The sequence below is a fragment of the Rhizophagus irregularis genome, chromosome 7 (genome assembly GCF_026210795.1).
Source record: "Rhizophagus irregularis chromosome 7, complete sequence".
Lineage (NCBI taxonomy): Eukaryota > Fungi > Glomeromycota > Glomeromycetes > Glomerales > Glomeraceae > Rhizophagus > Rhizophagus irregularis.
In genome coordinates this window covers 1,912,983-1,932,784 of record NC_089435.1, presented here as the reverse complement: position 1 = coordinate 1,932,784, position 19,802 = coordinate 1,912,983, and the positions used below count along the sequence as shown (strand labels likewise).

Here is a 19,802-nt window from a genome sequence, read left to right as displayed (position 1 = left end):
TATTCTATTTATAGATCATTTTCAATTATTTAATTATCACCAAGTTATTGTCATCAAGACCAGGTAGAATCCCAGAAAATTCTTATATAGGTGAAGCTCCAAAAAAATTTTTATTAATAATAGTTTTAAGAAAAAAGTTTTTATAATCTATAAACTTAATTGAATTTTTATTTATTTGTAATTAGTTAATTTCATTATTAAATAAAGAAATAAAATATTATATTAATATTTACAAATTTATTATTATTATTTTTTGTTTTTAAATCATAACATGTAACTTTTGGATGAAAATTAAAGATTAGTTAACTTCAAAGAAATAATTGACTTCGTTAAAAAAAAAATAAAAAAAAAATAATGGATGATTCATTTGAGAACTGTTAACAACAATAAATACTATTAACATTACGGAATTGGTATACAAAGTAGTAGTAACGTATTGACACTATATAACAATAATTAATTAATTATATTAAAAGGTCCGCTAAAACTAAGATGATACTATTCAAATTACAGATATCATATCAAAAAAACTTTTTTTTTAAATGAATACTTTGCTAATTATAAACCCTAATTATTTAAATCATATTATTTTAACTAAAAATCATTAAATATATTTATTCAAATAAAAAAAAGATATTCATTTGATTACATCATCAGCAAAAGAACAAAACAACCAAAAAAATCTTAGCAAAAAAAAAAAAATTATTAAAAAAAATCGGAAAAAAGGTGATCCAAACCTAAAAGGTGAAAGATAAAAGAAAAAAAGGTTAGAAAAAATTTAAAAATAACAAAAAAAAAAATAATTACGATCCGACCCTCAAAAAAAAAAAAATCAGAATTCAGGTTTTCAAAAATCAGATAAATATAATTTAAATTTTTAAAAACAAAAAAAAATTTTTTATAAACCGGAAAAGAGAAAAAATTAATAAAAAAAAAATTTGATTTCAAAAAGACCGGAAGAATAAAAAATTCAATAAAAAAATTAAAAATAATCTGGTTTTAAAAAAAGATTGGAAAAATTAAAAATTCAATAAAAACTTAAAAACTAATCTATTTTTATTAAAAAAAATTGTTGTTCATTTGTTATAAAAAAATTCTTACTAAGAAAAATAATTTTTATATTAGTAATCACTACTGAACTAAATAAATTCATTAACACAAATTTTTTTAATAATATCGAGACGACGAGACGTAAAATTAATTGATGATCACAACCTGCTGACAATTTTGTCAATCAGCTTATCATGTGATGTTGTACTTCGCAAATAAGGGGAACCAATCAGAACATTGAAACCCATTGTTTTACTTGTGTAAATATTTGTGTGACAAAACGGAGTTGCCGCTCCATATATATAATATTTACCATATTTGACGAATTTCGGAAACCTCTTCTTTTCTTTTTCGCTTAACATATCAGATATGGCATGTTCAAAGATATTTTTAGGAGATTTGCCTGAGTTATTAAATGAAATTATACAATATTCTCATCATGATTATAAAACATTATATTCATGTATATTGGTTAATAGATTATGGTGTCGTTTAACAATTCCATTATTATGGGAAGATCCATTTTCAATTAAATGTTCTAAAAATTATAAATTTATTGAAATATATTTATATAATTTGAATGATAATAATAAAGCAATATTAGATGAATATGTAACTCTTAATAATTTATTTCATTCACATACATTATTTAATTATCCTAGTTTTATTAAACGTTTAAATATACAAAACATTAGTTCTTCTGTTAAAAAGTGGATTAAAAATCAACCTTCCAACTTTATTAAAGATACCTTTCAAATGTCAGACTTTATAAAATTAATTAATAGGTCACTAATATTATTATTTATTGAAAATGAAGTAAATTTGTGCAGTTTGGAAATTTCAATAGAATATTATCAAGAACATGAATATTCTGATACTCTTGAATTAATTTTACAAAATCCAAATTTCATTTGTAATATCAAAAATTTAACACTTGAATTTGAAGAAATAGCTGATAATATGACAAAATTTTTAACATTTATTTATTCTAATTGTAATTCAATTTCATCACTTTATTTTCTATTTCCTGATGATTATCCAACAATTGAAAAAGGTTTATCACAATTCATTAATTCTCAAGAAAATCTTAAAAAGATTTTAATTGGTTTTAATTATTTCCCCTTATACCATTCATTATTTTCTTTAAAAAATTCTAATTGTTCAAATACTTTAAATACAATTACATTTTATTATATTGATTTTTATAATATAATTGTTTTAAATGAAGTATTCAATCAATTGAATGTTTTAGAATCAATTCATTTTATCTATTGTTATTCTCTAGATTCTAAGTTTGTTCAACAAATTGTTAGTATTACTAAGCCATTTAAATTAAAATCCTTATTTTTGGATGAAATATTACAAATTGAATCTTTAGAATTGTTAATGAAAAAATCTGGTGATTCTTTAGAAAATTTTGGAATTAATATATATAGATCACAACAATTGCTTCAATTATTTGAATTAGCTATAAAATATTGTAGCAACATTAAATTTTTATACTTATATGTTGGGTTAAATGATCAGATTATTAATTTAATGTTCAATTTAATTGAAAATATTAAAAAGAATCTTAATTATCTTTTAATTGATTGTTATGGTTTTGATTATAATAACCATTTTAGTTCAACTATATTACAAAATTTAGGACAAATTCTACCTTTTAAATTGGAAAGTTTGAATTTAAGTCTTGCGATCATCAATGGAAGTGATTTAAAAGTATTCTTAAAAAATTCTCAAAATACTTTTATTAAGAAATTGGTAATTAGAAGTAAAAAGAAAGAAAAAATTGAAGATTTTCTCCCTTATATAGAGGAATATATTATTAAAAAGAAAAGAGTCGAATATTTAGCTATTTTAGGAAAAGGTGAAGATTTGTTTTCTCTAAAAGATAAAGTGAAGGAATTTGAATTATATGGTATTCAAGTTTTATATTATTCCGATTTATGTATTAATATTGATCATTTTATAAAAGAATTTTATTTATAATAATAACATGAACATAATTCAATAAAGTATTTATAATTATTAGGTTGTTTACAAAGCATTAATACTTTGAATAATAATACTTACTATATACTTATGATTTAAATTAATGCAAACGAAATAACAAAATAATCATGTTGATCTTTTCTTTAATAGGTAATCTCGGTCGCGAAACTGGCCGAAATTATCATAATTCCGGCCTGAAAAAATGCGTATAGCCAATAGTAAATTTTTTTGGTCGCCCACGTAATATATACAGTATAATCTTACGTTACACTTGTATATTATAAGAACTTCAAATACCCATTCCTAAAATATTACGTAATAAATGTCTGGCCCTAACTGAATTTTCAATATCACTTTGATTAGATAATTGTTTTACATACTAAAAATAAATGAAATTTGTCTATGATTATTAATCGTAAATTAACAAATTTATTTTAGTATAATGTAATTCGTTCATAGTATTCAATACTTGAAATAATTTAGCAGCATGGCAATTTTTTTTTTGAAAAAAAGTATCACTGAACTGAGAAATAATACTTCACAATTACCAATATTAAATAAATTAATAAAATATATTCAATTTACTATAGGTACATTTATTTATATAATAAAAAAATTCTTAATATATCAATAATGAAACGTAATGCTACATCGTCTAAGCCTAAAGTATCTGTCACAAATATACTTACAGCAAAATGTAAGGAAATCCATTCCTCAAAATAAAAAAAATGTTCTATGTTAATAAAGTTACCACATTCAACATTTTCCTAAAAAAATATGATCAGGATGCTTAGAATAAAAGTAATCACAAAAATATATTTTACTTGCAATTAATCAAAAATAGTTCGTATTAAACCGAAATAATGTAATTTAATAACTTAGAATTATAATGACATATTTTGATACAGATATTTATGTAATTAATAAAGAATCTTAATAAATATATCGCTCTTATTAAACTTTGAATAAATTTTCTTGGTGGTAAGATTTCTTTACCTATATATATTTAATATAGAGATAATGGATATAGTTAGAATAATTCATTCATATCTTTTCATATATATATCATTTCATATATATCATTACAATTTTGTTTAAGTTATCTTTTGCTTCTTGAATTCCATTAACAAAAGCTTTTTCATACCAATAAATTGCTTTAGCAATATCAATATCAATACCAATACCATCATGATAGCATTTTCCTATATAATATTGTGATGCTGCATTCTCATTTTCAGCTGATTTTAAATACCATTCAAATGCTTTTGTTTCATCTTTATTTACCCCTATACCATAATGATAACAATTTCCCACATTATTTTGACCTATCATATGCCCATTTTCAGCTGATTTTAAATACCATTTAAATGCTTTTATTTCATTCTTATATGTTCCTATACCATTCATATAGCAATATCCTAGATTATATTGTCCACTAGTACATCCTTTAATAGCTGACATTGTATACCATTCAAATGCTTCTGTTTCATCTTTATTTACTCCTTTACCATAATGATAACAATATCCCATATTATTTTGACCCATTGTACATCCATTTTCAGCTGATTTTAAATACCATTCAAATGCTTTTAATTCATTCTTATCTGTTCCTATACCATTCATATAGCAATATCCTAAGTTACATTGTCCATTAGCATTTCCTGCAATAGCTGATTTTTTGTACCACTCAAATGCCATTGTTTTATCTTTATTTATTCCTTTACCATGTCTGTAATAATTTCCCACATTATTTTGACCCATTGCACATCCATTTTCAGCTGATTTTAAATACCATTCAAATGCTTTTAATTCATTCTTAACTGTTCCTATACCATTCATATAGCAATATCCTAAGTTACATTGTCCATTGGCATCTCCTGCAATAGCTGATTTTTTGTACCACTCAAATGCCATTGTTTCATCTTTATTTACCCCTATACCATAATGATAACAATATCCCACATTATTTTGACCTATCATATGCCCATTTTCAGCTAATTTTAAATACCATTCAAATGCTTTTATTTCATTCTTATCTGTTCCTATACCGTTTTTATAGCAATATCCTAAGTTACATTGTCCATTAGCATAACCTGCAATAGCTGATTCTTTGTACCACTCAAATGCTATTCTTTCGTCTTTATTTACCCCTATACCATAATGATAACAATATCCCACATTATTTTGACCTATCATATGCCCATTTTCGGCTGATTTTAAATACCATTCAAATGCTTTTAATTCATTCTTATCTGTTCCTATACCATTCATATAGCAATATCCTAGATTACATTGTCCTGTAATACATACTGCAATAGCTGATTTTAAATACCATTCAAATGCTTTTGTTTTATCTTTATTTATTCCTTTACCATGTCTGTAACAATTTCCCACATTATTTTGACCCATTGTACAACCATTTTCAGCTGATTTTAAATACCATTCAAATGCTTTTAATTCATTCTTATCTGTTCCTACACCATTCATATAGCAATATCCTAAATTACATTGTCCATCAGCATATCCTACAATAGCTGATTTTAAATACCATTTAAATGCTTTTGCTTTATTTTCTTTTGTTCCTGTACCATAATTGTAACAATTTCCTAAATTATTTTGTGCTATTGAATTATTTATTACTGCAGATTCCAAATTCTTTTTAAAAAATTTAATGTTATCAGTGTTATCCCAAATACTTGCATTTTCAATTTGATCAGCTTTTAAAAACAAGTCAAATGCCTTTTTTTCATCTTTTTGAGTTCCTATTCCATCCATATAACAAATAGCTAAATTATATTGTGCATCCAAATTATTATTATCCATTGATAAACTTAAAAGTAATTTAAAAACTTTTCTATAATTAGTTATTAGATTACTATCACCATTTTCATAACAAATTATTGAATTATATTGTACTTCCAAATCATCATATTCGATTAATTTTAAAAGATTAACTAATTTATTTTGTTTATATTTAATATCTAATAAAATATTATCTTTATAATAAAATAATGATAATAAATATTTTTTAATAATTATATTATAATTTCTCATCATCATCAAATTACTAATTGAATCTTCATTTTTTTCAATAATTAAATGTAATTGATTGAAATTTATATTAATTAAAGAATCATTTTCAATTTTTTTATTATCAATATCGATCAAATAAAATTCTAATGCTTTTTCCTTATTCTTATCACAACCAATACCTATTTGATAAAAAAATCCTATTAAACTTGTGAACCAAAATTTACTTTCTTTATGATATTCCATCATTTCAAGAATATTTTTAGGATTTTTATCATACTTGTTAAGGTAACTTTCTATCCAATCATTTGAAATATATTCAAAATTAATAAAATTATTTTCTGTTTCAACAATTTTAATATAAAAATATTTTAAAAGATCCTTTAAAAAATTTTCTTCCTCTTTAGAAACATTAGTATCTGTAATTTTATTCAATACGTTATACGACATTGTTGATGGTTTTTTTTTTTAAAAAAAAAAGATAATTTGTTGAAAGTTCGTTGAGTAATACAGTACATTAAATGAGCTTAAAATAATTAATGTGGTACAAACGTACAGCATTTTGTAGTACCTTTTCTACGTAGTAATGATTGACCAACTAGATATAATGGTGCACAACATGACGTTATATTTGTTACTTACACAAATATGCGACTCGTCGGAGCTTCGGTCCGTTTTCTTAACGGGTATTACCCGTTCAGCATTTTATCGGTAATATCCGATATTACGATAAAACAATAAAATAAAAAATAAAAAGAAAAAAATAACTAATAGTATATATAAGGAAAAATAAATTCATAACAAATAATAAGTAAATTCTTTATTTTTACCGTCTGGAGGGTGAACTCTTGATCGTACATTTTTTTGAATTTTTTTATTTATTTATTATATGATAAACTAGTGCAATTTAGGTACAGTTAGTTAGTTCAATAAATAAGTACAAATTTATCATTATAACCAATATATATTCTTTTAATTGATAGTAAATATGTTGAGTGTAAATTAAAAATTATTCTTTTTTTCATTTTTTTTTTCCTTTAGGTTCAGTCAAGGGATCTTGCATATGCAGAAATAACCTGGACGTGCTCAGCAGATACACCTTTTTTAGCAATAATTGTTTACCAATCAGTTTCCTTTTTTTGATTTTTTTTTGTTTATCTTTCGTACTTTAAATTTTATATTAAATCTAATTATAATAAAATTTTACTATTTGGTAAATATTTAAGTTTACTCTTATTTGATTATTAAGCTAACTTTGTTCATATGTGCATAATTGAAAATACTGACCGCCTCCCATTATCCACTTACGGTAAGCAAAGTTATGATATTTTCAAATAACTTCCTTTCTCATTATTTCATTTATTAATATAGCAATAATTTTTGGTGATAATAATTTTCTATAGATAATGGAAACTAAATAATGCAATAAAATTATTTTACTGATAAAATTGCTGATTTAAGATAATTTACAGTATCTTTAAGCGTAACTACTTTTGACATTATTAAATTATTATATTTTTGAATTTTGAGATAATATTTAGTATGTAATTAAATACCAATTTGTTTTAATAATAAATTTTCATGTTACTATTAAAATAGATGGAAATTTTAATAATTTCGTTATTGTTTTGTCTGTTTTGTCATAATAATTATTTTTTATTTACAAGCAGTTTGTAATTTTTATAAATATTACCTACTTTAATGATGAATTAATATTATTCATTAATACGAATTTCCTTCATATAATTACAGTAAAATATTTCTTTTAGTTTTATATTGATTTAAAGCAATTAAACTAATTAGATAATACATGGTTTAAAAATTTTTTAATCAAACAATTTTAATTATAGTAATTTTAATGCACATTGTTATTGACAATAATATTGGTTGACTTTACTGTATTTTTCGACGTTAAAAATGATCGACAAGATTTTTTTTTCTGTGAAACAAGTATTTTGTTCGAAAAAGGACATTTCTTACTTTAATAATCTGTGATTTCTGTGACCATCAGCTGACTTCTTGAATGATTTCATTGTATTACCCTAAATTTTGTCAATCGCTGCTGTGCAACTGTAATACGTTTTAAAAAGGTCGCCTTTTTTTTTAAAAAAAAAAAAAAATTATTTTTTTTTACTCCGTTTAGATATAAAATTGAAGTCACATTTATTAATCCAATATGGAAGAATTTATACTCAGTAATGATGTAATTGAACAAATAAAAGATTTTGACTATTATGACCTAACTGAAGAACAAAGTTTGTTAATTGATAAGTTAATATTAAATGACGAATTAAGAGACCGTTGTAGACAATATGGTTAATGCAAAAATTGTAAGCAGCCTAATATTGGTTATGATTGGTGTAAGTTATGTAATGCTAAGAATTTTCAACAAAATTTCAAAAATTGGACTAGTGGAAATCATGAAGTTGACAAGTTTATTCAAAAAACACAACTTAAAACTAAAGCTTGTCGTGACGTTTTAGAATGGATTGAATATGATAGATTTGAAAATGTTGAATACTTGGCAAAAGGGGGATTTGGAACTATTTATAAAGCAATTTGGAAAGATGGATCTATAAGAAGTTGGGATTCTGAGAATAATAAATGGAAAAGAAGTAAATATTGGTTTAGGGAATATGAGAATTTTCCAGTTGTTTTAAAATGTTTACATAATTCTCAAGATATTACGGCCGATTTTTTAAGAGAAGTAAGTTACTTATTTGTATATAGTAATTTCAAGATATTGTCCTATTATAAATGTTAAACTGTCTATTAATTATTATTAACATGGATTCTTTTTTAGATTGGAACCCATAAAATGATTTTAAAATATATAGGTTATGTAACACACTGTTTTGGCATTACTAAAGATCCAGAATCTAGAGATTTTATGATAGTAATGGGATATGTAATAAATGGTAGTTTAAGACAACATTTAAATAATAGTTTTAATTCAACAAAATGGGATGAAAAGTTAAAAATTTTACAAGATATTGCAAAGGGCCTCGCTTATATTCATGAAAATGGGTTAATTCATCGTGATTTTCATTGTGGTAATATATTAAAAGAAGAGAATTATGCTTTAATTACTGATTTAGGATTATGTCGACCAGCGAATGTAAAACCATCCCAAAATGAACGTAAAGAACTATATGGGGTATTACCCTATGTAGCACCAGAAGTCTTAAGAGGAAAAGAATATACTCAAGAAAGTGATATATATGGATATGGAATTATTGCATATGAAGTCTGTACAGGGCTTCCTCCTTATCATGATATTGTTTATGATAAATTCTTAGCTATTAGCATTTGTCAAGGACTTAGGCCAAAATCAAATTATAAAATTCCTCAATTAATTCTAAACATAATTAAACAATGTTGGGATGCTGATCCTTTAAAACGACCTAAAGCAGAAGAATTAAAAAGTTTATTACGTGATTTATATTATTCAAGAGAAAATCCTGGAAATCATGAAATCAAAAAGCAAATTAAAGAAGCAGATAAAATTAATGAGAAGTTAACATCATCATCATTATTATACAATGGACCTACTCTTTCATATACTACAAATCCCCAAGCAGTTTACACGAGTAGACTTTTAAATTTTAAAAATCTTCCAGAACCAAAAAATGCTACTGATAACAAGGTTGATGATAATTCATTTGGAGAATATTCAGGTAATTAATTTCCTAATTTACTTTACAAAAGCGTTCTTTAAATATTTTATTTGATGTATATAATTATTTTTTTTATATTATAGAATCAATAGAAGCAATAGATTTTACTAAATTAGACCTAGGTACTTATATACATTAACTTTTTTACATGATTTATTTTATTAATAATATTATTTAATAATTTATTTTTCACTTATAGATAAAAGTAACTGAATAAAAGAAAGGAAAGGAATCTTGGGTATAAATTTCTTTATTATTTACTATTTATTTTCTTTAACATTACTGCAATGATATTTTATTGGAATATATTTTTTATGATTAAATAAAGTATTTATAAAATTATATGAAAAATAAATATAATGAATTGTTACAAAAATGTAATAAAGTAAAAATTGCATTGTATTTTATGTTATGTTAATCTTATTATAAAGTTACCCAACCCAAAGGTAGGTCAAAAGCCTGGCCCAGATTTATAGTTCGGTTACCTGATCTGAGCTGATCCAATTTGGAGATCTATTGGATATTTGACGATTGAGACATGGTGATTAGTAAATTAATTAGGTAAAAAACTAAAAACACTAGGAGACGGTAAACAATTGTAAAGAACAAATATGTAAAATAAATTTGTAGCAAATATAGAAAATTCGTTTAACGTGTTCGAGTTGGAAGTTGGCACTAGTAGCAATGGTAATTATACTTCCTGCTGATGATAGTAAAGTTGATTTATATGTTAATAATACGGTATGAGTGTTTTGCAATGTTAGAAAAACTTTGACAGGTAATTAGAATTTTGCCGCCATATGCAGTAGGACTTCGTCCCTATAGTTAATTTTATTTGTATTGTTTAAACAAATAAACTAAATAAATATGTAAGTTGCAGTAATAAATTTTCAGGTCTACTATTAAATTATCCAGCAAATTTGATTTAAGATTTTTTTTTTATTGTACATATTTTTATCTTTAGCGTAAAATAACTACAAAGAAATACATATGAAATCAAAATAATTTTATGGCTATTTTGAAAATTAAACAATAAAAATTTTAACCTTTATTTAAAAAAGCATCCAAAAAAAAAACTCTTTTACTAGGTACAATTAAAAAAAAAAAGACAATGTTTAGGTTTAAACCAGGTTGAAGATTCAGATCGAGGGCTGCGAACGTCATTGATTTGTGTAATATGAAACCCAACGAACGTAATGATTATTTTCGTAATTATGAATAATTATGAATTTATGTTATCCTAGATTATGAGTCAAATATTATGTGATCACTGATCACTCAAAATATTTTTTTTTGATCAATTATATATTTCTTAGATAGTAAGTTATAAATTATTTTATTACATATTTATATCAAATTAAATTTATTCGCATCTGTTATTATTTATAATGGCAAAAAATACCGTAGATATAAAATCATAGATTTTCGTGCACCATGTTCATTATGTCCAAAGAACTTTCATAAATGTAATATTTACATAATATGGATAGAAACCCTAATATTTAAGAATTAAAAAATGATTAAAATCCCTCTATTCATGTTTTTAGTTAATAGAACTTTGGTGCGACAGAGATACCAATTTTATTGGAACTCCGGTCAATATATTAAGATCGTTAATTCAAAAACTACTACGACCGATAATTCAAAGAATATATTATTCAATATAATACTTTTATGTTTATCAGAAGAATCGAGAGACATTTTGAAAAATCAAGGAATAAATAATCTTATTCTCGGTTCTGTGATAAATGTAATAGTTGTTTATTTTCACGGTGCGGGCGTGAAAATCATGATATTCCACAGAACTTAGTTATATCACGTTAATACCTTTTAAACTGACTTATTATTCTGCTATTTATAGATTTTTTATTCAATATTGATAGACTTTTTATACTTATTATTTCGTATCTTTTTAAATAATCATCGTCCGTGAGAATATCAAAAAAGAATTATTATTCGGAACTGAGACATGCTTTACTTTTTTAAGGATAAATAAGGTATGTCAAATTTTCACTCAAAATGTCAACATTATCAATTCTTTTTTCTGATAAAATTTTTATTTTCACAAGATAAAAAAGTTTCAAACACAATGAAGAATAAAATACAAGATAAACAAAATCAAAAAGACTGAAAAATGATGCAAGATTTCGTATATCAATGGCCATATTTATGTGTTCACTATCAATCCTCAAGGTTATGTATTCAAATTGCAATCAAGTTATCTATAGAATATAAACATTTATTTTCACATAGATTTGCAATGAAATTTTATTAGACAAATAATACATTAAATACTATTTGACGATAAATCTATCAATTCTTATTTATAAATACTGTAAATGTAGTGAATTATGAAAATCATACAAGAATCTAGAGGAAAATCTGTATAAACAGCTGACTACTAAGTTGCCCCACAAAAATTTTGAATTTGATTTATAAAATCTTACGGTGCGATACGTTACTGATTTCTTTTAAATCCATTCAAAATCTTCAATAAGATCCATTCCATAACCAAAGGAATACTTTTTAATCACTCCTTTCGCTTTATATTCTTCGGTTAAATTTACCAATTTCTGATCCACTTTTATTCTGGAATCATTTATTCTTAACAATATAGGATTCCTATTTTTCCAACTAGAAAAAAATGATTCTATATCTTTCAATTTAAATACCTTAGAATAAAATTTAAATTTAAATAAACTAATTGGTGAAGATTTGGCTAATACTTGAAATAACTTATCCCAACTAAATTCATAATCTTTGCACACGTTAATAATTAATCCATTTAAAAATTGACAATTAATTAATAAATTTTCAAATTCTGGAATCGATAAATTTCTATCTAATGATAATTTAAGATACCTAATATTTGGACAATTTTGATAAATTGTTTGAATAAGTATTTTATAATCAACGTAATATGTGTCATTATCACAATGTATACTAATTTCAGAAAGATTTCCTGTTGTGTTTTCAATTAAATTTACTGTAGTAATCAATGGAATATAATAAACCTTTAAAATTTTTAAATTAGGTAACGACAAATTCTTTGAATTATTTGCAATTGGATCATACCAATTTATGAATTTTAGTTTCTGGATTTCTAAATATACTAAGTTCACAAAGAACGAAAGAAATCTTGTATTAGGATTCCAACCAATTCTTAAATGTTGGACAGTATCTGCATGTTTAATTAATGATTCTTCAAGAGTTTTATAAAATTGTTCGTGTTTAGGAAATATATTATTGAATAAATAGAATTCATTTAAATTTTTTTGTACTTCAATTAAATTAAAGATCCCATAATTATCAGTACTATCATAGGAAGTAACATATAATGTAATTTTTTTAATTGATTTGCATATTTTAGCCAATCCTTTTAAAATATTTTGATCAATTTTAATATCACAATTAAAGATTTCAAGTTCTGATAAGCAACATTCAGCCTCTGGAATAAGATGTAGTTGAGAATCAAAATAACGTGGAATTGAAAGTTGAATAAGTTTTGTATTTTTATTAATAAATAATTTTAATATCTCGTTTCTTAAAATAGATGCATTTGATTTTTCAATCATTTTCAAAGAAATTATATCTTCTAGGATATGCAATATTAAATATTTCCAAAAACTCATATAATTAAATAAAGGACGATGATATGTTGTCTCTGTAATAAGATTATCCATTCCCTGATTTTTCAAAATTTCTCTTGATTCTTCAGATAAATGTAAAAGTATTACGTTATATAGTAGTACATTCTTTGAATTATTACTCACACAAAATTGATCAGGATTTCTCCATAAAATTGGCACCGCTGTTACACACCAAGTTCTATTAACTAAAAGACATGAATAAAGTGATTTTTTATCATTTTTTAATTTTTCAAATATTAGAAAAAGCAAATCTTCGTTGAATCGCCACATTCTTTTTTTTTTTTTTAAAAAAAAAGGAGAAATTTTTTTATCGGGTTGATTTGTCCATTATTTTAATGGATTTTTAGCCCTATTGTGTAACAAATATTACGTTTCATAATACATGATGCAATTTGATGCATGAAGATCTGTCTCTGCATTATTTTGTAACCAAATACTATTGACGAATTACATGACAGTTTAATAGGAAGCACGCTTCCGTGAAAAATATACGTAAAATTTACATATACTATTCATGTAGTTTTAAGGATCCAACATTTCATGTGGATCTGATTTTATGTGTAAAATAAATTTATATAAACTTATAAAATTTTTATTTTAAATTCAAATAAAATTATATGCATTATGCAAATTTTTAAATAAGTATTATATTTAACAAGTGTTCTTTTTCATGGGGAGTTGGATATCTGATTTTAATAAAAATAAACTTTTTTTGTTTGTTAAGAAACGTCGCACTTGACATTTTTTAACTAAGTTTTTTTTTATTATTACTAAAAAACGTTACACTTGATGTTCAAGATCAAGGTTAGAGAATTTTTTTATAAAATTGAGATTATACTTTTTGATATGACTAGATTAAAATATAATAACTTTTTAATTTTAGCCAAAAAATTCACTTATCTTGATTTTTCTAGATCAGACCCCATATACTGATTATACTGATAACCTTGCTTTTGATCTTCCTTTCTTTCCTTTATTTTTCTTATTTTGTCGCTCTCTTTTTAAAACTTATTTTTTTCTTTATTTATCACCCTCTTTTTTATTCATACCCACTACTCCTTTCTTTTTAAAAGTTTATTTTTTCTTTTATTTTCTAACTTCGTCACCCCCTTTAAAAAATTGTTTTTTTGATTTTATTTTTTCATTCCCACTTTTGTCTCCCCATTTTTATAAAAATTATTCATCATCCTCTTTTTCCTAACTTTGTCACCCTCCTTTTTTAAAAAAAAATTTTTTGATTTTATTCTTTCATTCCTCACTCAATACCTTCTTTCCCAATTTTCGTAAATGTTTTTTCAAAAAATTTTTTTTTTATTCTCCTTTTTTTAGGCTTTTTAAAATTCTTTTATTTTTATAGGTTGAATATATTTTTTTTGTCGGTTGATTCTTCTTTGTGGGTCAGTTCTTCATGAGTCAGTTATTTTTATGTAGATCAATTCTTTTTTACGTGATTCATGGGTCAATTCTTTTTGTGAATTAATTTTTTTTCATGGGTCGTTTCTTTTTGTAGATTTGTTTTTTTGTGGAATGCTTCAGGATTTTTTTCTTTTTTGTAGGTCTTTCTGTTACAAGACTCCAAACTTTAGAAATGCCAATTCTTGGAGACTTGGATGATTACAGGGGAAATTTGGTTTCTGATTGAGTTAAAGAAATATTCTCATGTTTCATTTTTTTTTTGTTTAAGTTTGCAATAGTTAGGAAAGAACGTTTCATAATATATTTGTAGTTGTATTTTATTTTTATATTTATTTAATAAATATTATTTTTTAAAATTAATTTTTATGATATAACTAGCAATAAGCTGTAGCTTAAGTGATAAATTTTATGACCAAAATACATTACAAATCATCATAAATTTGGTGTCCTAATTAAATTACGTGCGAGTTCCATGCAAATTCCGTATTTAAATTGTATTTTTATTGATACGGAATTGTGCACTTTTCCGTATCCTTTCAACGGACTATTATGATATGTTATTTCTAAGGAAAAAAATCGTATAAAAATATTATTAAAAACGTATCCAGTTTTTTTATAGGGTCGGAAAAACATTAAACAGCACAATCGTGTTAAAATAATCTATCTGTTCGAGAATCCATTGACCTCACGAATATAAGGATGAATTTCTTTCTTACAAACAGGACTGGGTATGATCCATAAGTAGAAATGAAAAGAAATCATTAGTAAATTAATGACTTCTTAATGGTGGAGCAACAGCATAACACGAGCAATGTATATCATCAACAACAATTTTACCACTTTGTGTAAGTGGTGCAGTGTAACCAAGTTCCCAGATTGAAAAGAAAAAAGGTTAATATAAAGAAATTCATTAAATACGGAGAACGTAAGGTTAATTACTCTTGTAACCCGATGTGGAATTACAGGAATTAATTTTTTGACATTAAAAGTAAGAGCTCCCAAAAATGGTTTATCCTTGAGAAACGAATAAATGGTGTTTGGTGTGAGAGTAGAGTACCTATTGAAAAAAAGTGAGTGACTCATGCTTAGAAAGTATTTGACTCTATAAAAAAAATTATCATTTTTCTAGTTTTTATTCCGTAATCCTGCATCTAATTGTTTATCTGTTGCATTTGATTCAATTTCTTGCAATTCTTTCTCACGTGCAATTCGGTATAGGGCATTGGCATTACCCCAATGTACTGTGAGTTTTTAAGTCATTCATATGACGTTCCGCAACTGGATCATTTGGTTCATCAAACATATCTGGGTCTTGCGAGATGACCCAACGGTTTCATTATTTGCGTATAATTTCAGATGTACCTACCAGGTGAAATTCTTCTTATCTGGCTTGGATAAGATTATTAAAAATTCGAAATCTTATTGACGTAATAGCGAGTTCACTCAGTATTGATTCTAATTCATAAGCACGAAAAGTTTAAAGAAATAAAATAAAGAAACTAGTGAATTAAGCTCTTTTTAGATATATTAAACTTTTCAATCAGTTGGTGGCTTAATCGACTGCAGTGAAGTTTGTTGGTAACACAATGGTATATTAGTAACATGAATTCATTAGATTTTGCCAATTTTTATTTTTTTAATTTATAAAAAAGTAACTATGCATGGTTTGGGGATAAAAAATTCTAGTTCATCTCAAGAAAAGCGTGTATACTAAATGTAGTTCAATGTTGATAACAGTTATTTTATTAATAAATAATTAAGTAAATATTGTAATAATATGTATTTGTTAGCAAATATATAAATGAATTTTACTTTATATGTAATAATATATTGAAAGTAATTATGATTTAATTAAGAAAATAATTTTTAATACATTATCATCATATTTACTAAATTAATATTTTTCTGATACGATAATTAAAAAAACTTGCCATTTTGTTGTGCAGAATAATTATCATTTTCCAAACTTAAGGTCTGGAAATTATATCAAGAATAATGTTAAAATGAAGAATAACACCACATCTAAATACAATATAATGATTCCAGCTTATAATGTAGTATACAGGAATGTTGTTTGCATTCCAGTGAATTAAGTATGGTGCGAGGTAAAGTCTCGTGTTTTGGCCAGTTTGATTTGCAAGAATTGAAATTGCCCCAGGGTTAGGGTTCCCACGAAAAGGATATCTTCCATCAGGTAAGGTAATTGCGACGAATTCAATGTTAAAAATGCCATCTAGGTCACGTTGAACCATATCAATTTTTTCTAATGCATTCTCCCGATCTGGATCTTTATTATAAAATACCTATAGAATACAGATGTGTTGAAGTTAAGATTAGTAAAGATTAGCATGTTTCTCCTTTTTAGTTTTCAAGCAAAATTTAATAACAACCTCAAACCACAGATCGGGAGGTATACAACAATTCTTAATAGGTACATGTAGTTCGTCATATGATGGCCATTGGAACCAAGCTCCAGCATCAGGTCTCCGTTGATCATTTCCAATCATACAAATTACATTTGACGCTGCAAACCAATTTCCATTGTGTGCCTCACACACATTTGATAGTCTGCGGTGGATTATTTCCTTGTGGCCCCCATCATACTAATTTAAAAATTAGTAAGAATAATATCATATGCAATGTGTAAGTTAGAATGAACTTACTTTAATGATTAGACGATCACAATTGACTATTTCAGCGTTGTAATATAAATGTATCATCTGGCACACACCAAGGTTATTAAGTTTACCATCTGGAAAATGGACCTCAACAACCTGTTGACCCTGTTTTCCCCTCACCGCCTCTTCTATTTGTGCAAGAATCTGATATGATTGTTAGTAATCATTCACTTTTCATTGTTTCTTACAGTAAATATCATACAAATACCTTTTGAGATTCTGAAGCTTGTCTGTTCTGTTGTGAGATTTTTCATACAACATATCAATATATCTATCATTGAAAACAGACTGTTTGACCAAACAAAAGTGAAAAAAATAATACCTGCACGGTCTTTTCAGAACTAATCACTTCTACACTCATGTTTGTAAAGAATAGAGTTTGAGCTGTGACAGGAAAGAAGATGAGAAAAGAAGGAGAAAAAAGTAAGAAGAGAAGCGTGAGAAAGAGGATGAGTAAAATAGAAAAATATAGGCTATTTTCTTATTGATCTGATTCAATGATGACGATATTTGATTTTACAATCTTCCCGTAAAAAAAGCTCGGACACGTGAGCATTGCTTTGCAAAGCAAATAATATATTAAGTAAAGCCATAATTTCTTTTTTAATACCATTGTATGTCAGAAATTCACTATATTACGTTACAAATTGTAAATCTGAATTAGCTAATGATGGTAAAGAAAAGATAGCTGAAGAAATTCGTACAACCTTGAATGATATTCGTTATGTTGACGAAATTGATAATTATAATGAAGAGGAACCATCTACTGATGATAATACTGAACAAATTCCTTCTCAAGAATTAAAAATTTCGAATATACTTGATTTGGATTTAAATAGGCAATTAGATATTGATGAGCTTGATAATTTTATTCACGAGTTTCTATTAATTACTGCACCTCTTCGAATATTAGACATAATATTATAAGGCTTTCAAAAAATTTTTTTCCAACTTTGAACAATGAACTAAGTGTCTTACGCCGGATTGCGTAACTACAATTTAAATTTAGCATGATCTACTACTGTATAATGTTTCACAATAGTTTAATGTTACACTATGTTTCACTACATGACGTTTGTGATTATACTAACTTTCGTTCAAAAATTGCCTTTTTCTTCTCCATTATTATTTATATACTATTTTTTTTTTTAAAAAAAAAAGTCTATAATTCGTAAATAACAATGCGCAGAAATTGAAGTTAAAATATTTTTTATTCTGTGTACGAGTAATAAATAATTCTAGAATTTGATTTTATAAATAAAAAGTCATTCCTTTTTAAAAAAATAATTAATAAAAAAAAAATTAATAGGTTTTTTTTTTATACATATGAATGAATGTTCTTATGTCACATAAAAGCAAAAAAACCCAGCGAACTATGACACACAAGCTGCATGAGTAATCCAATTCAACAACAATGGTGAAAATAAAATTGTGGTAATAAATAATGAACGCGAACTTAACGTTAAAATTTTTAAATCACGTAACATTGAATTCTAAAAAAATAAATTCATTTATGCATTTTTACACAGATGTATGAATTTAACTTTAGACAATTCTATTTATTGAAAATGGTCTTTAAAGTTATGGAGATTATAATTCACTTTTTAATTCAATGTACAATTAATTTCAATTAATTATACCGTGCTGTACATTAATAAATTTTTTTATATTATTTTCTAATTTTCAATTTGTTATATTATCGTATTCTAAATGTATTTATTAAAAAAAAAATACTGCGCTATTAAATTAAAAATGACTTAGTTTTAACTTTTTTAACTCAGTGCAACAAAAAGTTTAGCTAATAATTATAAGTAAACATTAAAATCTGGCGTTGTTTCGGAATAAAAAAATATTCGTGAGATAAATAATTATGAATAGAATATAATAGAAATATTTAGATTTTTGAATTGTGTAACATGGAAATACGATATACTGTATCTATTCCGTGTCGTTCCGTGAAATTTTTGTGAACTAATTCAGTTCTGGTTAATGAAATTTTGATCAGATTTTTTTTTATATCATAATAATTAATCATATTTCCTCTCGGGATGATGCGATCCTTTATAATCTAAAATTCTAAATAGTAATATTTTTCTCCTAATTGCTTTTTTCTTCACCTTTTAGGTTTGAATCTGTGATCGGATCGATATTGTGGCGCTACTATAATTTTTCTTTCTTGGTTACTTTTTTTTATTAATACTTCATTTTTCTTCGTTCTTTTGCCTTTTAGGTTTGATCGGGCCAGTGCTTTGAAGTAATAAAAATAAATACTGTATATTTTATATGATTTCTTTTAGGTAGTAGAATAA

General features: G+C 24.9%; 6 protein-coding genes across 6 annotated transcripts; 3 read left to right on the top strand and 3 right to left on the bottom strand.

Moving 5' to 3' along the window:
• Positions 1-1,419: 1,419 nt before the first annotated feature.
• OCT59_027223 (uncharacterized protein) lies at positions 1,420-3,039 on the top strand (the record flags this gene model as incomplete). The annotated part of the gene is made up of 1 exon (XM_025331679.2): positions 1,420-3,039. One exon carries the CDS (start codon positions 1,420-1,422, stop codon positions 3,037-3,039), a length of 1,620 nt encoding a protein of 539 aa, XP_025184145.1.
• Positions 3,040-4,107: 1,068 nt separating this feature from the next.
• Positions 4,108-6,522, bottom strand: OCT59_027222 (uncharacterized protein; the record flags this gene model as incomplete). Its single annotated transcript, XM_066136814.1, has 1 exon — positions 4,108-6,522. One exon carries the CDS (start codon positions 6,520-6,522, stop codon positions 4,108-4,110), a length of 2,415 nt encoding a protein of 804 aa, XP_065993265.1.
• Positions 6,523-8,248: 1,726 nt separating this feature from the next.
• Positions 8,249-9,962, top strand: OCT59_027221 (uncharacterized protein; the record flags this gene model as incomplete). The annotated part of the gene is made up of 6 exons (XM_066136813.1): positions 8,249-8,387; positions 8,556-8,779; positions 8,876-8,909; positions 9,171-9,749; positions 9,833-9,871; positions 9,949-9,962. 6 exons carry the CDS (start codon positions 8,249-8,251, stop codon positions 9,960-9,962), a joined length of 1,029 nt encoding a protein of 342 aa, XP_065993264.1.
• Positions 9,963-12,220: 2,258 nt separating this feature from the next.
• OCT59_027220 (uncharacterized protein) lies at positions 12,221-13,432 on the bottom strand (the record flags this gene model as incomplete). Its single annotated transcript, XM_025334080.2, has 1 exon — positions 12,221-13,432. The coding sequence occupies one exon, from the start codon at positions 13,430-13,432 to the stop codon at positions 12,221-12,223; it is 1,212 nt and encodes a 403-aa protein (XP_025184148.2).
• Positions 13,433-16,782: 3,350 nt separating this feature from the next.
• On the bottom strand, positions 16,783-17,854 carry OCT59_027219 (uncharacterized protein; the record flags this gene model as incomplete). The annotated part of the gene is made up of 5 exons (XM_025314932.2): positions 16,783-17,118; positions 17,206-17,418; positions 17,479-17,637; positions 17,702-17,728; positions 17,816-17,854. The coding sequence occupies 5 exons, from the start codon at positions 17,852-17,854 to the stop codon at positions 16,783-16,785; spliced, it is 774 nt and encodes a 257-aa protein (XP_025184149.2).
• Positions 17,855-17,993: 139 nt separating this feature from the next.
• OCT59_027218 (uncharacterized protein) lies at positions 17,994-18,420 on the top strand (the record flags this gene model as incomplete). The annotated part of the gene is made up of 2 exons (XM_066136812.1): positions 17,994-18,022; positions 18,117-18,420. 2 exons carry the CDS (start codon positions 17,994-17,996, stop codon positions 18,418-18,420), a joined length of 333 nt encoding a protein of 110 aa, XP_065993263.1.
• Positions 18,421-19,802: the final 1,382 nt, after the last annotated feature.